The sequence below is a fragment of the Crassostrea angulata genome, chromosome 6, assembly GCF_025612915.1.
Source record: "Crassostrea angulata isolate pt1a10 chromosome 6, ASM2561291v2, whole genome shotgun sequence".
Taxonomy (NCBI): domain Eukaryota; kingdom Metazoa; phylum Mollusca; class Bivalvia; order Ostreida; family Ostreidae; genus Magallana; species Magallana angulata.
Genome location: NC_069116.1, coordinates 25,087,609 through 25,106,589, shown reverse-complemented (window position 1 = coordinate 25,106,589; position 18,981 = coordinate 25,087,609). Strand labels below are relative to the sequence as shown.

At 31.5% G+C, this 18,981-nt stretch overlaps 1 protein-coding gene across 1 annotated transcript in view; it reads left to right on the top strand.

The window, feature by feature from the left end:
* LOC128190333 (ATP-dependent RNA helicase DDX1-like) overlaps nt 1–18,981 on the top strand; it is a 118,916-nt gene that overhangs the window by 12,965 nt on the left and 86,970 nt on the right. Inside the window, exons 13-16 of the mRNA XM_052862355.1 lie at nt 8,561–8,619; nt 10,113–10,136; nt 11,292–11,344; nt 16,788–16,848. Coding sequence (XP_052718315.1) covers nt 8,561–8,619; nt 10,113–10,136; nt 11,292–11,344; nt 16,788–16,848 — 197 coding nt within the window. The remainder of the gene's footprint in view (nt 1–8,560; nt 8,620–10,112; nt 10,137–11,291; nt 11,345–16,787; nt 16,849–18,981) is intronic.

Below are 18,981 nucleotides of genomic sequence, written 5' to 3'. Positions count from 1 at the left end.
CTCTATTTGTTTTTTTTAATAGTACAGTGTCAGAACTCAATTAATTATGGATAAGGTTTCTAAATGATTTAATTAATTTTTTTTTTTCATTCCATCATTTAACATATATATTAAATTTATTGGAATCATTCATTCTAATCTGTAATATCTTCTCTGCAGTCAAGTTCCTGAAAGGAAAATTGATTTCCAACATTAAATCATTTCCTCTCTAGCTGTGCAGCTGTGCTACTAGCTGTGGATACAATAATGAGAAGATAACAAAAAAAGAAATCTACAAAATGAGGTCACAATTATAAGAGCTGGGTTTTCGTTTTAAGTCACAATTTCTTGGGATAATAGGTGGTGCTGGAAGGTTGGAGACCCAGGTTGATGAAAAGAAGGATAAGAAATCTGTGGGGAGAATCAGCATCAGTTTTAATGAGCAACCAATGCTATGATTGACAGAGAGCATTAGAGGAAGATGTTAGTCTTATGAACATGTCAAAGCATACTGGGGAGCATTATTAGGGTTTCTGAAATGAGGTTATATTTTTTATGGCTAGACAAGTTAAGATGGTTTGATTTTTGTTATGGGTTTTTTTTTTAATGGTAGACCATGAAAATGTTTTAGTGAATAGGGTTTGTTAAAAATTGACTTAAAAGTTATCTTGTTAACCTCATTGCACTTGATATAGCAATTAACCTCAAGGCTTTAGTGTTTCAGCTTGCATTGAAAAAATAGTACAATTTATACAATTACTGAAAGACAAATCACTAAAAATAAGGCATTTTTACTTTCTTTAATTATATATACTGGTAAATTGGAATGAAATTTTGAATGCAAAAATTCAATTAAAAAAACACCACTTTGTTCCCAATACATTATTAATAGCGAGCGCAGCTCGCCAGCGCCGGCGCGAAGCGAGCTCTACCGGCAAGGCGTGTGTGAATAGAAAATTCGGACTGTTGCACATTCATTCAACGGATTTTTTTGGCGTCAGTAAATCGGACCAGTAATGCATCGTTTTAATCGTCCCAGTAGTTCCCTGTAATCATGGCAATTTTTATCACTTCACACTCTCACGAGAATCAGCAAGACAAATTTAGACAGTAAAAACAATAACGATGTAAGCGACATACAGTCAATGTTACCTCTAAAGTTCACCTCAGTACATTTTCAATCAAAAATAATCGTGTGACGTCACAAACGTTTACACATTGATCCGATATATTTTTTTGGAGTCAGTAAATTTTGACCCACAATTCATAGTACCAATGGTTTCCAACCTCACGTTCCAACATCACGTTCTCCCGAGAATCAAAGTAAAACCTTTGAAAAGCTTATAAGATGTGTAATTTTAAGAACATCATGCTTTTTAAGTAAATAAAACAGTATACTTCGCATACTTTTATTTCTCAGGGGAGTTTTAAAGAGTAAGACGACACTCAACCAACGTCAGCTTTGACGTCACAATAAGCACTGATAAGGGGAAATTACTCTAATTGAAGTTATTGTAAATCTGCTGAAATGACCAAAATCCTCTCAAAATCTTGCAAAGGCTAAGATAAAGAACAGCTGACGAATAAGGACATTTCTTCAGATACAGGAAACAGTTGTAAATTGCACTAATTTGGATGAATGCTCACAAATATTTTATTCACTATAATTACGGTAATTTCCTGAAACGTAACGTTATACGTAGCAGCGCCTTTTTTTAAAGGGGGTGGGTGGGTGGATGGCAGCCTCATCCAAAAAATCTTTGCAAGCAAAAAGAAAAATAAATCATGAAAATTCTAATCCTTCAGCTCTTTAGCAGTTCAATGGTTTCTTTATTTTCACTTCCATTTATTACATCCGGGGGGGGGGGGGGGGGGGGGAACTATGTTCTTTTAACATGATAAGCAAATATTCTTAAGCGTAAATTAAAAATAAAATTAAACATTAATTATTTTTTTTAAGTGGAGGGGCAAATCCATGGTAAGTCGATTTTCTATGTATAAATTGACAAAAATGAAAAGAAATTTAGCATGGGGGAAGCTCTATGATGAGTCAAGTTTATATGTAAGTTTAAGAAAAAATGTCTACTGCAAAAAAAAGGGGGAAATCAATCAATCAATCATAATCACAATCACTTTAAAAGAGGAGATGCAGTGCAATGAATATTTATATATTAAAATCTTTATTATTTAACAACATTGTATCTGAGATTAAACTATTGTTCTACATATAAATAAATAAATTATAACAAATCTTATAAACTATGAATAATGAAAATTTACTGAAAAATATGTATGTTTTATTTTTTGGCATTCAAATTTCACGTTGTAAATTTTATTTTATTAAATTTATTATAATTCATTGTTTGATCACATGCTGTGCTCGCCCCAACGGTCGCACCGTAAAACATATTAATAGATTAACCTTTAATAAGAGGTACGTGATCTAAGTATACTACATTAAGGAAAATAATGAAAATGCCAAATATTGACAGTCATCAATTTTGAATTTGAAATTTTCATAAGGGTTTCTAAATAATACAGTTAAACTTTGATATCATGAACACTGATATCCCAAATAGCTTTAATATCTCAGAGTAAGCTGGCGATCGATTTTAAAGATTTGAATAATTTGAAAATAAATGGTGTCAGTGTCAGCAAGTGAACGTAATTTCTTCGTACAATATTTTCTGTACTGTATTCACAAAGGTTATTTGGCAATTTAATAGAGATAAACTGGTTTGCAATGACTAATTTTTGGGACTTTACCTTACCCAGACACATGTTGTTATTTCCATGTGCACCATACTTCAAGGACTGATGTGGGGTGAGAAATATTCGCAACGACAAAATTCTCGCAAACCTCACGAAAATTTCTTGCATGTGTTTAAAATTTGGGTGCAGTATATTGTAACCATGTTTTCAGAAAATTGAAATTATTTGTCATATTAATGACATCCAACTGTCTGTTTCCACATTATCAGTGCTAGACTGTTCATGAACAAAATATATGATTGTGTTCATTTAGAGTCAATCATCGGAGCTTAAGGTGGAATAACGCACCTGGAAAAAGTAATTGAAAGAGCAGTAAATTTTTTGATGATTATGAAAGACGAAATGATAAATAAACTGCACACATGTCAAATCAGCGAAAAAAATTGCAGTTTTGGGGATAAATAATGAGTTCATGTATCTAAAAAAATTCATTTCAGTAAGTAACAAAAGTCCCTTCGGGATTCGAATTCAGGATATATGGATCACAAGCTTAACACTTTATCCACTCGGCTATGTAGTAAGTTACATGTTGCCGTCGATAAAATCCTTTTAATAAAACAAAATGTTTCGATCAGAGCCATTTGGTGATGATGTGTTAATTATTTCACCTTAAGGTTGATGTGCATGCAGTACAAAAGAAATGGCAGCTATGATACCTGCAGTGTCTTTTACCTTATTGAACATTGAAGACTAATTTGTTCAAGGAGCTTTTACTCATTGTAGTTATATAATGACTTTCTTTGTAATAGATCAATAGAAGTTAATCAAATAAGAAAATTGAAACACACAATGTCACAGGAGTGAATTTTGACTGCTGCGAGGGTTTCGTTACTTTGGTTAATGTAGCCGTGTATTAGCCATCAAGGGTCTCTCTGGATTGCTGCGCTAGCAGCACGAAGATACCTCTTTTGATAAATTATCTTTTCAATTTATGAAGGGTGTAATCAGTACGTGGCATTGTCACAGTTCGTTACTGTTGTCTGTGAGAGGAACTGAGATGGTGGCTGTATTGTACAAGGCTTTTTTCTCTTCAGACTGATGCTTCAGGAACTTTGGAAGCAAAAATGCATGGGGCAAAAAAAGTAAATGAGGGCTTCAAGACCATGAAAACAGCAGTTTTTAGCTCACCGAGACGAAGTCGGGGGGAGCTTATGCTATACCCTCGGCGTCGGCGTCGGCGTCCGGACCTGGTTAAAGTTTTTGTTGCAGGTCCTGTATCTAACTTATTACTTGTCCTATCTTCACCAAACTTGCATGAATGATGCATCTGGACCTACTAATGGACTTGAAAGACTTGGATGCTGAATCTGGGCCATGAATTTCAGATGCTGGAGGAGGTTAAGGTGTTTGGAGCAGGTTTTTGTTGCAGGTGCCCTTTGATAGCCATTTCTAAGTTACTACTGGTCCAAACCAGGCATGGGCACGATTACTCAAAAATGTAATCGATTAATAATCGATTACATAGGGCAATTTTGTGTAATCGATTATTAATCGATTACACTCATTTTTGTCCAGTAATCGATTGTAATCGATTACTTTATAACATGTAATCGATTAATAATCGATTACTCTAAAAATAATTCATTAAAATGTGCATGGTACATGTACCTCTTCAGAACATATCATATAAACTCTTCAAGTTAATTTGGTTTTATTAAAGATGTATTTTCATTATATGAATGATATGAAAATTTCAGACTTTATATTTCAATTTTAATAAGATAACATTTTATAATTTCTACGGTTTATTTAAATCATAAGCAATTATAAAGAAAGCTCTTCATTTAAATTATGAAAACAAAGGTTTTTCTTGGAAGTTAACGACTTTGTATGAAATCTTGACCTTGCACCATTAACATCACAATCTTCTGTTGTTATTGATAATTTCTCTACAATAGGAATTAGATTAAAATTTTATAATTTTGAAAATATCATCGGCAATATCCAAAGAACTTTGAGGGAACCTTGCTTCATGATTTGAATGAATTGGGTTTGAAGCTTATAATTGTTCTGATTTAATAGATCCTTGTTGGGGTTATTTCAATTGTTATCTAAACTGAGTTTTTTTAACATGATTAGGGTGGTCACACCTCATTAAGTGCTTCGTGCATTTCTTACCTGGCAAGAACAAACACACTTACTGACACTTACACACCCTTTTGTTTTTTCTCTGGCAAAAAAGACACTAAATATAACCTCTCTCTCTCTTTCTCTCCCTCTTTCTATCCCTCTTTAAATAATGGTCAGTAGCTAAGTGATATTTCTAAGCCACACTAGGTTAAATAATCAAAAAATTCTGCAAGGAAGTGTGAAAAACAGAGTGAACTGATTATTTGATTATATACTCAATGACATTTGAACCAATAGTTATATTTTAAGTGAAAATGGAAAATCATAAAAAATGAATGTAAACAATTTTATTTTATATTTATCAAATGTATTATAAACAACACTTGAGGAGCATTTTTCATACAATATTTGCATCACAATATGTTTATGTAAAGAGTAATCGAAAGTAATCGAAAAAGTAATTATAATTACACTGAACTTTTTGGCTGTAATCGATTAAATTACGATTACAAGTAATCGAAAATCTCTTCGATTACAGATTACTGTCGATTACTCCAAAAAGAGTAATCATTACAATCGATTACGATTACTCGATTACGATTACCCCATGCCTGGTCCAAACTTCACCAAACTTGCATAGATGGTGTGTCTTATGATACTGATGCACCTGACAGGCTTGAATGCTGAATCTGAGCCATAGGTTTCGGATGCTGGATGAGGTTAAGGTTTTTAGAGCTGGTTAAAGTTTTTGGAGCAGGTGCCCTCTGATGATTATATCTTACTTACTACTGGTCCTTACTTCACCAATCTTGCATGGATGGTGTGTCTTATGATACTTTTGCACCTGACAGGCTTGAATGCTGAATCTGAGCCGAAGGTTTCGGATGCTAGATGAAGTTAGGTTTTTCGAGCAGGTAATAAAGTTTTTGTTGCAGGTGCCCTTTGATAGCCATTTCTAAGTTACTACTGGTCCCAACTTCACCAAACTTGCATAGATGGTGCGTCTTATGATACTGATGCACCTGACAGGCTTGAATGCTGAATCTGAGCCATAGGTTTCGGATGCTGGATGAGGTTAAGGTTTTAAGAGCTGGTTAAAGTTTTTAGAGCAGGTGCCCTCTGATGATCATATCTTAGTTATTACTGGTCCTAACTTTACCAAACTTACATGGATGGTGTGTCTTATGATACTGATGCACCTGACAGGCTTGAATGCTGAATCTGAGCCATAGGTTTCGGATGCTGGATGAGGTTTAGTTTTTTTGGAACAGGTCACATGTTTAATTATGTAGGTAATAGCACTATTTCAAACTTGCATATATGATCTAACTATAATATAAATGAATGGCAGAGGTAGCTTCAGATGCAGAGCCTGATCTCCATTATCAAGGATGCTAAAAAATATATCTTAGTTATTTCTGGTCCTAACTTCACCAAACTTGCAAGGATGGTGCGTCTTACGATACTGATGCACCTGACAGGCATGAATGCTGAATCTGAGCCATAGGTTTCGGATGCTGGATGAGGTTAAGGTTTTAAGAGCTGGTTAAAGTTTTTAGAGCAGGTGCCCTCTGATGATTATATCTTAGTTATTACTGGTCCTTACATCACCAAACTTGCAGGGATGATGCATCTCATGATACTGATGCATCTGACAGGCTTGAATGCTGAATCTGAGCCATAGGTTTCGGATGCTGGATGAGGTTTAGTTTTTTAGAACAGGTTACATGTTTTATAGATAATAGCTTGCATAATTGATTTAACTATAATATAAATGAATTGCAGAGGTAGCTTCAGATGCAGAGCCTGATCTCCATTATCAAGGATGCTAAAAATTCTCCTACCTCACTCAAACCTGCTTGATAGATGTGTTTGTTGTTAAATGATTTAACATGATTCCTATGATATAGTATTCTATGATATGATACACTATTGTTTTATATGATACAATGTAATATCATACATTATATTGTAAAAAGTTATATGATATGATATGATATTGTATCAATTTTTTTGTACATTATTATATGATATTGTATTATGATATTGTTATGTATAGTATTGTATATTATTATACAATATTGTAGAATATGATATTGTATAATATATTATTTTATCGAATGATATTGTTTCATATTATATTGCAATATATGATATTGTATCATATGATACGATATTGTATATTATAATTATAGCATATCGTATGATACAATATTGTATAATATGATATTGGTTTATATAATATATTGTTATATAATACATGAAATTGTATTATATGATATTATAAGATATCATATAATATGATATTGTATAATATGATATTGTATCATATGATATGATATTGTATAAAATGATATTGTATTATATAATATCGTACTGTATCAGATGATATTGTATCATATGATATGAAACAATGTTTTATCAAATTATATTGTATCATATGATACAATATTGTGTATCAAATATGATACAATATCATACAATACAAAATTATACTATATTATACAATATAATACCATATGTTACAATATTGTGATGTATTATGTGATATGATATAGTATCAAATAATGCTATATTGTATTTATATTAGATATTATGATATTGTATTATGTGATTAAATACAATAATGTATAACACGATACAATGTCATATTATATGTTACAAAATCATATTGCATCAATATTTATTACAGTATTATATTGTATTAAATGATATATATTGTAAGTATCATTGGATGCAATATCATATTTTATATTATTGTATTGATAAACATTGTATCTTATAATAATGTATGAAATGAACATAGGATTATCATACAATTTTTTTACATATGATATACGATATTGTGTCAAAACAGTATCCATGAATATCCAAGATCATTAACTATGATTTTCATATCATATGATAAAGGTGGTTTTAAAGGTGATGCCTCATAAAGTTGATGCCTCGTCTCGGTGAGCTTTGTAATCTGTGATTACCTATGTTTTATAATTGTTCATATTCCATAAAATTTCAAAATCTGTTGTGGTTCATCGGATTGAGAATAATTGTAGTGTTATACCATCAGTGGGAGAGTTAATTAAAATAAGATAAAATGTAAAAAAAATTTCATTCATTATAAGGACAGATTACATGTTAGATTTTAGAAACTTTCCATGAATATAAAAATTCTTGACAATTTTTATCGATTTTGTTTCAAAATCCCAAAAAATTATCATGCATATACGTGTAGCGGTAATATATATATTGCCATCTGAATGATATGATTTTACCACAACTACTATTAAATTAAATTTTTAAAATATACTGTGTGGAACAAAATCCTTAAAAGTGACAGTTTGATTTAATTTTGTATGGTAAATATTTATTCTTAATTATGAAGAATAAGAAATACTAGTACTGCACTTATGAAGCATCATCAGGATCTATTTTATACTCCAATCCAAGATGGAATTAATGACAGTGTACAAGAATTTATGCAAATTATATATGCATCGACAAGTCTTCAATTATTTATTTAAATAACATTTCTAGAACAATCACATGCGGAAATTTGCCTAAGAACATCAAGTAACTGAATGTAAGGGTTGCCAGTATAATGAGTAGTGTTTACAAGAGAATCTTTATTTGTAACCTCAGCAACTGTGATGATTATTTGTAGGCTAATATACATACTGATTTAGTATTCAAATGCTATTGTCAGATCATGCACAAGTAAGATAACCTCATTATTTTTCAGCTTCAGGAGCTGTGAATGCGAAGCCTGCCCCAAATGCCCCTCAAGCCATCATAATAGAAGTACGTAGATGGAGGACAGGGACCTTGGGTGGCTATGATATCTTGCCTCTCTTTTTCAGAAATCTGTTTTGTTTTTTTTAAACTTATGACTGTTTATGTTTCATTGCTATAATAATTAATTCTCAATTCTGAACGAATTCTGATTGAAACCAAAATTAATAACTCCCTATCAAAATAAATACAAAATTAAAAGAAAGATTTGGCTTTTGTAAAACGTGAAGTATTCTCACGTGTTACCATAGATGACTTTGGTTCAATGATATCAGGGAGAAGAATCAACAGTGCTTCGTGCTTGAAGAACATGGTTTCAAGTTTCGTACACAATTTTTCATTTCTTTTACACTAACACAGTTATAGCCAAAGGTGGGAGACAATCATTATCACCCTGAGTCATCACTTTATTTGATAAGTTTATAATCAATTTTTAAATAAGGGGAATTAAAATGACTTAGCTGTAAGCATGCACAAATATGTTATTAGAACTGTTTAGCTATAACTGTGTTTTACTGTTTATGCCCCATTACAACTCAGCCGGGCATTAGGATACTACACATTAGTTTGCAAAACACTAGAAAATATTTTTACAGGAAAGTTTTGTTTTGATGATTTTTCTGGGAGTTATCCCCCTTTATCTACCTGTAATTATTTTGTGCTCATTTTGTGTAGCATTGTCAAGTTATGTTGGAGTGTGTGGTACGTGTATGTGAGCTTACTCACCTTTTCTTCCATTTATATAGCATATATACACTTGATGAACCACCACGTTTACACAATATATACTGTACATAATGCGACTGCCTAATGGCTAATAGTATGACATGTTGGCACTTTTACCCTAAATGCAATGATTATGACTTTAAAAAAGCCGTCATAGTATTGATTGAGATGAATTTTCTAGCAGACTTTGCTGGGGAGAATGAAGTCTGTCAAATAAAAGATCATTTTTACTGGTGTTGTGGTTCTCTGGGAATTTGGGGGCAAATCCCTGATCATAGGACTGTCAAAGAAATAATTTCTGTCTGATGAAATCCGACGTGTCATTTAAAAAAAAATTTTATTTGAGACCTCATGAATATATTTTATTGCATCAGGTTGCTTGACATCCTGTGTTAGATCTTGCTGTATGGATCTGAGTGGGTGAAGAGAGGATACTGTAATATTTATGTCTCCAATTTTCAAGAGACAAAAGTTATACATCTTCATTAGGGCTTATAAAGCTGGGATTTGTTGTTGAGTTTCTTTGAATAATATATATATATTAAACTCTGGTGGGGAAATTCAGTCTTTATCATAAAGGGAATCCTTTAAGAAATTTTGTTTTCAGTACATCTAATTAAATGTTGTAATTAATTCTTTGCAATTTTGCCTTATACATGTACATGTATTGCTATTAACTTTAATTTTTCTATGTATTTTAAAGGAAATGTTACCTATTTTATTGCACCTGTGATAAAACCTGTGATTTATCACGCAGTATTTTATTTCTTCTGTAGCCTTCAAGAGAACTGGCAGAACAGGTAAATACAGAGCAATCAACAATGGTTATTGACCTATTTAACAGAAAATTGTGCCTATTTATTCAACAAGCTGCAGCAAATAAATACTGTTATGATCGAAGATATATGCAATGGGTATTAACCTTTTGAGTCTCCACAAGGGGAAATATGGCCAATGAATGCAGCTGTGTATTTACATCAATTTTGTACATAAATTTTGTACAAAATGGAGTTGCTATACTTAATTTTGAAACATTGAATAGTTCTTTTTAGTCACAATATAATTAAGATAAATTTTATTGAATTTTAAACTTGTTCAATTATTGTCAAGCAAAAATATCAAAAAGTTATGTAATTTGGGCAAATACCTTTACAAGTGTTGGAAATGAAGGTAGAAAATATCACCTTTTTTTTAATTTTAGAAATATCTTCTCTATTACCTTGTCTTCTGATTTTATTATACCCCAGTTCTGAAGGAGAGGGGGTATACTGTTTTACCCTGTCTGTCCATCTCTCTGTCTGTCCGTAACTAGCAAAAATTTCTGTCACATTTTCCTCAGCAACTGTTGATCGCAGATGCTTGAAATTTTCAAACACTCCTTGTTTAGGCTTGCCATCTGGTGGGATTGATTTTTGTATCAATCGAACATCAACTTACTGTTAAATGATGACTTTGTTAATTTTAATAGCCTAAATTTTCAAACGAATTTTTGACATTATTTTTCAGCAGCTATTAAATGCAGATACTTGAAACTTTAACACACTCTTTGTTAGGACATGCCATATGGTAGGATCCATTTTTGTACCAATAGGATGTCAACTTCCTGTTAAATGTCGACTTTGTTTATTTTGTATATTCATATCAGAGAGGGGGTATCATTAGTGAGCATTGGCTCACAGATATCTTGTTGCTTCTGTATTATCATTGTCATCTGTTATATTACTATCCTGCAAACTAATTTAAGATTGTCATTATTTATGTGTTTACATATTTTTGTAGAACTTATTTAGGTCATTCATTAAACCAATGAAACGTATGGTTCTTGATTATTAACAATACAATTCAGTATTCTCTTATGATGATCGCACAAGTTACGATATTCAATTTGTAATATTTATATTTCTTTTAAGATTTGAAAATGTTAATTTGATGAAATCTGTCCTTTTTCATTTCAGACATTTAACCAAATCCAGAAATTTAAGTTGCATCTTAGTAATCCAACTATAAGGTAAATTTCTTATAAACTGTATTAAGATACACTTTCTCGAAAAAGAAGATATAACTGAAAAGGATATAACAAATCCATGAATACTTAGCTAAAAAAAAATACAGGTAACCTTGATGGCTCAAACTTTGATCTATTTAAGTTCTTGATCGCTTGAAGTGAGTCTCGGGTCCCATAAAGGCAAACTTATTTGTTAACTTATCAGACATGTTAAAGATCTTTTTATTTTTTCTGTATGTAATCTTTCAATTTTGTCGTTTCCTGTATTGTTTTCTCCCTCAAACTGTCCTCTGTAAGGTTGATGTTCCAGTGAAATATACAGCTATACATTTTTATTTTTCCGTCTTTTTATCAGTAATTTTCCAGAAGAGAAATTAGTCTTGACTTTTTTTTATTTTATTGGTCACCATTTACTTTAGTTTCATTGGTCTAATGATCTTGCAGTGTCAAAAAAATTTATTTGACGTGATTTAAGTAATCTTAAGTGTTTTAACAGTGATAAAAAGAACAGGGAAACAGGGAAAAATAATTGCTTTCTAGAGGAGAGACACTTTTTTTATTTCACTGCGCCTGAATTATACTATCCATTTATTTTACCACTGGAGCTATTTTAACTGAAGAAACCACGCAATTTCTTCACTTCCTTTTTCACAACTAGGGATTGAAGATTGATTCATAGTGAAATCAATTTTATTATTGTACTGACATTTTTAAGAAGTTGAATTCATCTTACAATTCTCAGATGTAATCCTTTAATTTCCCTGAGGAGTCTTGGGGTGCCTATATCGTTATCTATTTAAAAGCTTTAGATAGTTGAACTTCAAGTGCACGTCTATAAATTTTTACATGCGATTTTAGCAAACGTCAAAGCCACATTAACCTTAATCTTATAATAGTTTTGAATTTTAAGAGGCTGTCATTGAGGCAGTGCAATTTGAATTTTTTTTCCTCGGGTATTGGCATTTTGAAAGGAATTGCATTAAAGTTTTGAATAAATCAAGTACATGTATTCTTGTTTTAAAGTCTATTTTTAGGTTGAATTTTTACTTATACACTTTTGTTAAGGGAGGGGGGACAGGGTAGACGTGAATACTGAAATTCTAGACTTTATACAGCAAAACTCGAATATGACAAACACAGATATAGCAAAATTACGACCGTAATGAATTTTTATTCATGTCTTAGCCTAGTTCTTGTATAAACCTATAGAAAATTGCCGTATATAACAAAAAGGCCTATAAACAATTTACGGCTGTAACAAAGTAATTACTAGGTCCATGCTGGCAAAATTTTAACATATTTTATCATTCTTTTAACGAATATTTTCCATTTTTAAATTTCAATAAAGTTACTTGGAGTTTCAAGATGTATGTATGAAAAACCCGAATCTAAATATTATACAAAATGTTTTAAAACATTTGAAGTGTTATATTAACCTTTTTAAGGCGTCAAGCTAATGCTCGGCAGCCTTCTAGTGATCGTCTGGATTGGCAATCTGCCAAAAATTCATGCTCTGCACCGCCTTTTAAATGCTCATAAGAAATAAGTTACTTAAAGTATTAAACATATTTCAAGATTTTTATTCCATTTATTTAACTAACGTGTGTACAAAACACCCAACTTTGCCTCCCTGGTTATTGACAACTCATTGCATAAGTATAAATTTGCTTAATCAAGAAATGGCGGATGAGTACAATCAGGTGTAAAAACTTCATTAAATATTATTTTAGTTTATCGCTTACATTTTAATTGGAGACCGTGCTCGATAGAAATAAAATTTGCGATGTAAATTTATTTGTTATCGGGCACGGTCTCCAAAATAAATGTAAGCGATAAACATGTCTAGTGATTTTGTTGCAAAAAATAAACACGATAATGCAGTTGGTCTGGTTGAGCATTTTAGATAACATGTGTTGTGGATTTGTTTGTAAACAACCGTTCCATAGGGAATCTTGTTTCAAACGGGAACTGAAATAAATAAAAGTATGTTTTATTATTATAATTAGGGACATATTGTTAATGTATTCAAATTATGAACCTGTAAAAATTGTTCAGACTGTTTAAAGCAGAAAGAAAATAATTCATTTTTAGCTCACCGAGACGAAGTCAGGGGGAGCTTATGCTATACCCTCGGCGTCGGCGTCGGCGTCGGCGTCGGCGTCCGGACCTGGTTAAAGTTTTTGTTGCAGGTCCTGTATCTAAGCTATTACTTGTCCTATCTTCACCAAACTTGCATGGATGATGCATCTGGACCTACTTATGGACCTGAAAGACTTGGATGCTGAATCTGAGTCCTAAATTTCAGATGCTGGAGGAAGATAAGGTTGTTGGACCAGGTTAAAGTTTTTGTTGCAGGTCCTGTATCTAAGCTATTACTTGTCCTATCTTCACCAAACTTGCATGGATGGTGTGTCTTATGATACTGATGCACCCGACAGGCTTGAGTGCTGAATCTGAGCTATAGGTTTCGGATGCTGAAGGAGGTTAAGGTTTTTGGAGCAGGTTAAAGTTTTTGTTGCAGGTGCCCTTTGATAGCAATATCTAAGTTACTGCAGGTCCGTACTTCACCAAACTTGCATGGATAGTGTTTCTTATAATACTGATGCACCAGGCAGGCTTGGGTGCTGAATCTGAGCTATAGGTTACAGATGCTGAAGGAGGTTAAGGTTTTTAGAGCTGGTAAAAGTTTTTGTTGCAGGTGCCCTCTGATGATTATATCTTAGTTACTACTTGTCTTAACTTCACCAGACTTTCATGGATGGTGTGTCTTATGATACTGATGCACCAGACAGGCTTAAATGCTGAATCTGAGCCATAGGTTTCAGATGCTGGAGGAGGTTAAGGTTTTTGGAGCTTGTAAAAGTTTTTGAAACAGGTGCCCTCTGATGATTATATCTAGTTATTACTTGTCCTAACTTCACCAGACTTCCATGGATGGTGCGTCTTATGATACTGATGCACCTGACAGGCTTGAATGCTGAGTCTGAGCCATAGGTTTCAGATGCTGGATATGGTTAAGTTTTTTGAAACAGGTCACATGTTTTATAGATAATAGTACCTGTACTATTTCAAACTTGCATAGTTGATTAAACTGTAATATGAACGAATCACAGAGAAAGCTTCAGTTGCAGAGCTTGATCTTCATTATCAAGGATGCTAAAAAATATATCTTAGTTATTACAGGTCGTTACTTCACCAAACTTGAATGGATGGTGTGTCTTATGATACAGATGCACCTGACAGGCATGGATGTTGAATCTGAGCCATAGGTTGCGGATGCTGGAGCAGGTTAAGGTTCTAATTGCTAGTGCCCTCTGATGATGATATCTTAGTTATTACTGGTCTGAACTTTACCAAACTTGCATCGAGATGTGTCTTATGTATACTGATGCACCTGACAGGCTTGAATGCTGAATCTGAGCCATAGGTTTCGAATGCTGGATGAGGTTTAGTTTTTTTTTAACAGGTCACATGTTTTATAGATGATAGCTTGCATAGTTGATTTAACTTTATTATAAATGAAACGCAGAGGTTGCTTCAGATGCAGAACCTGATCTCCATTATCAAGGATGCTAAAGAAATCTCCTTCCTCACTCAAACCTGCTCGATAGATAGATGTGTTTGTTGATAAATGAAATAACATGATTCCTATGATATAGTATTGTATGGTATGAAACAATATTGTATAATATGATACAATATAATATCATATGTAATATTATAAAAAGTTATATGATACGATATGATATTTTTTTATATTTTTTGTTATGATATTGTATCATGATATCGTTATGTAAAGTATTGTATATTATGATACAATATTGTATAATATTATATTGTATTATTAATTTATTATTTTATCACATGATACTATTACATAAGATATTCCTATGATACAATATTGTATATTCTATAAATATTGTATCATACGATATTGTATAATACGATATTAGTTTCTGTAATATAGAATTATATCACATGATTTTGTATAATATGAAACTGTGATACTTTATAATATCGTATCATACGATATTGTATAATCTGATATTGGTTTATGACATGATATCACATGAAATTGTATTGTATGATATTGTAAAATAAATTATTGTATCATATGATACAATATGTATGATATGATATTAATATTATATAATATTTTACTTTATCACATAATATTGTATCATTTGATATGATACAATGTTGTATCAAATTATATTGTATTATATTATACAATATCATATTATATATCAAAAATGATACAGTATCATACAATTTCATTCTATATTATACATTATAATATCATACGTTTTAATTTTATGATGTATTATGTAATATGATATTGTAATATAATACTATATTGTTTTATATATTATGATATTGTATTATGTGATCAAATACAATAACGTACAACACAATACAATGTCATTTCATACGTTACAATATCATATCTCATCATTGTTTATTATAGTATTTTATTGTATTATATGATATATGTTGTAAATATGATAGGATGCAATATTTAATTTTATATTATTGTATTGATTAACATATGAACATATTATTATCATACAATTTTTTAACAGATGATATACGATATTGTGTCAAAACAGAATCCATGAGTATCCAAGATCATAAAGTATGATTTTCATTTAATATGATAAAGGTGGTCTCATAAAGGTGAAGTCTCATAAGGGTGATGTCTCGTCTCGGTGAGCTTTGTAATCTGTGATTACCTATGTTTGAACTTTGAAATTTCTTCGATTTTTGTAACCATAATGAGTTATTTAATTGTAAAAGCACCAAAACCTTTATAATAAGAAAATAAACTTTTTTGTTTTTAAAGCAGCACAAAACTTAATCCATATACTTTTCTTTTCTATGTCTAAAATCATTTGATATACAACTATTAATACATAAATTCAAATTTTTGATATCATTCTATATAAAAGAAAATGTCAGTTCGACGCCTTTGTGGCCGTTCCGGCCTTTGATTTGTAAATGGCGGTGATATTGATTTTATGACATGGTTGTTTGAAATACTGTCAGCTGGATATTTTTTACCGAATACGCTATAAGATTTCTTACATATTCAATATAAATGTCTAATGAATTATGATTATAACGAAGTTTTTTCTATTGTCCCTAAAAATTCGCAATAAATGAGTTTTACTGTAATAAAGCAAGAATAAGATTTCGTTAGCATTAAATTTCATCATTATGATATCGTAATCTCTTTGTAATCATTAATACTTGGGTTAAAAATTCCTCATGGATTTATTTTCGTTGATTTATACTGCCAACGAAAGTAACGAAATTAAATCCTAAACGAATATTTCTGCTTCTACAGTACATAGTTAGTGTTTGAAAACTGCAAAAAAATTAAAAGTTGTATGAATTTGTAACTTGTTTTATTCTTTTATTGATTTTGTTGTTGTTGATATCACAGAGAGCTGCTTATAATTGGTGGAGTGAATATCAGAGACCAAGTGGAAGTACTAGAAACTGGAGTAAGTATTCCACTAACAACAATTGAGATAGGAGTGCAGGTGATTTATTGTTCTTCCTTAAAAGCTCAACTGGATGTTAAACAATTAGATAATCAGAATCAAAAGTTATGAAAGCATGTTTGTGGTTGCAATTAATTTGTTTTGTTGACACAATTTTGTTATAAAAACTATACAGTCAAGTACATGTATTAGGAAATTGAAAAAAATGTGACTGAATGATAACAAATACATGTACAAGTATGAACAATAATGTTTTTATAAGATTTCAATTCTTTCACTTCCTCCATGCAGGCATGATGTATCCTTCTACCATCAATCAAGTCCTTGAGCACATCTTGAATTATGCACTTGATCTATTTACTCTAATTCTTATACACAGGTGCACATTCTTGCTAATTTGATTTGAAAGTTTATCTTTTTTTTTTTCATTTTGCACAAATTAATCAATTCATAAATAATTCTACACATTTTGACTAAATGATTCCCTATACTTAATTACTCATAAGAACAATTGATCCTGGAACTTATTTTCATATTGAATACCTTTTCCAACATGTTTTTATGATTGTAATTTTCCTGTTTTATAAATATTTCAGAAATTCCATTGGAATATTGATTAACAAAATATCTATTCATGCTTTGAAACTTTGTTCAGTTGAAACCTTTAGATTCATGTGAATTTTTTTTACTTTCATATCTGCTACCGCTAACAATTACCATAAATAGTTGATTGCTATTGATTTTAAAGAAACATAATTGTTTGGGTTCGTGAATGCTGTGTCAATCCTTTGGCCTGAAAGGTGGAAAGGAATTCTCATAATTCTAGACAAAAACAAAAAATAATTCACACAAATGAATTTGTTTTTTTTGTTGATCTGAATGGAAAATTCAATAAAAAAAAGGTTGGAATGGTGTAATCATCGACACATTCTTCTAAGAAAATGGATGTCGTAGTCTTGTGGTCAGAGATGCGTTTTATCAGAAAATGATTATTGCAGAGCTGAATGTCTGGGCTCCATTTATTTTATTTTTTATTTCTGATAGATTTTTTTATTACTCTGTAAGCAATTGCGTCTGCCCCTGCAGATACACATTCCATTTCGGGGAGGAAATGCATAGAAAACATAGCAGTTCTAACAGAGGAAATGATTAGCTTATTTCCAAAGGAAGTCGATTATACAACTTGTAATCAAGAGGGAGATGAAATGGTGCGATGCAGTAATGAATATGCTGGTCAACAGGGTTTAGGAATCCAGTTCAAAATGATAAATCACTCCCGTGATGCTTATTTGCTATAACTGAAACAGATAAAAGCATTGAATATTTACTCCCCACGAAAACAGTATTCTTTAGGCTACTTGACAGTTTTGGAAATTGCATTATCTGAAATTTCATTGCTATTTATGCCAAGCTTCAAAATTTGCTTGTGGAGTTTATTTTAGATGCACTTTATTAATCTGTTGTTTACTCTTTCGTGATTTTGAGGTGATGAATTGGAGTATTTTGGTTTTTTCCTCTAGCTTTAATCGTACTCTTTCATGGCAACAGATATTTTGGTGTAATTTTGAAAAGATATATAATGTTTTGTAAACATGACCATAGTTTAATCAGTGCATTGATTAAAAACTAAAATTTGTAGACTGAGCGGTATATACCCGGTATGATAAATAATGAAGTATGTAAGCAGTATTTATTTTTTTTCTGTCTATATCTAATGTTTGCAAGATTATTAATGTAAGAATGTACAAAGCAATTTATTCATTACTTGCAATGTCAATTTTTACCAGGTACAGGAAAAAAATGCTTATAATTAATCACAGTTTGATAGACTCAATAACGCATCATTAATTTATGTGTTTCTTCTACAAACCCCTTCGCAGTAATTACAGCACTGCTCTTTTGCAGGGCAAATGAACATAACTTTATGAAATATGATGCAACAACTGTGACAACCATGTTTAATCTAATTCGCTGAATTATCTACCAGCCGAAACTTCACAAAACTTTTGCCCTGCAAAAGAGCAGTTCTGTTGTTTCCTTGAAAGGTTCTATTGAGTGCTTATTCATGCTTTTAGGCAAAATAATTAAGTTTATTAAATGTCTTTCTGAAGATTTGATTCTCCCAATCAAGTA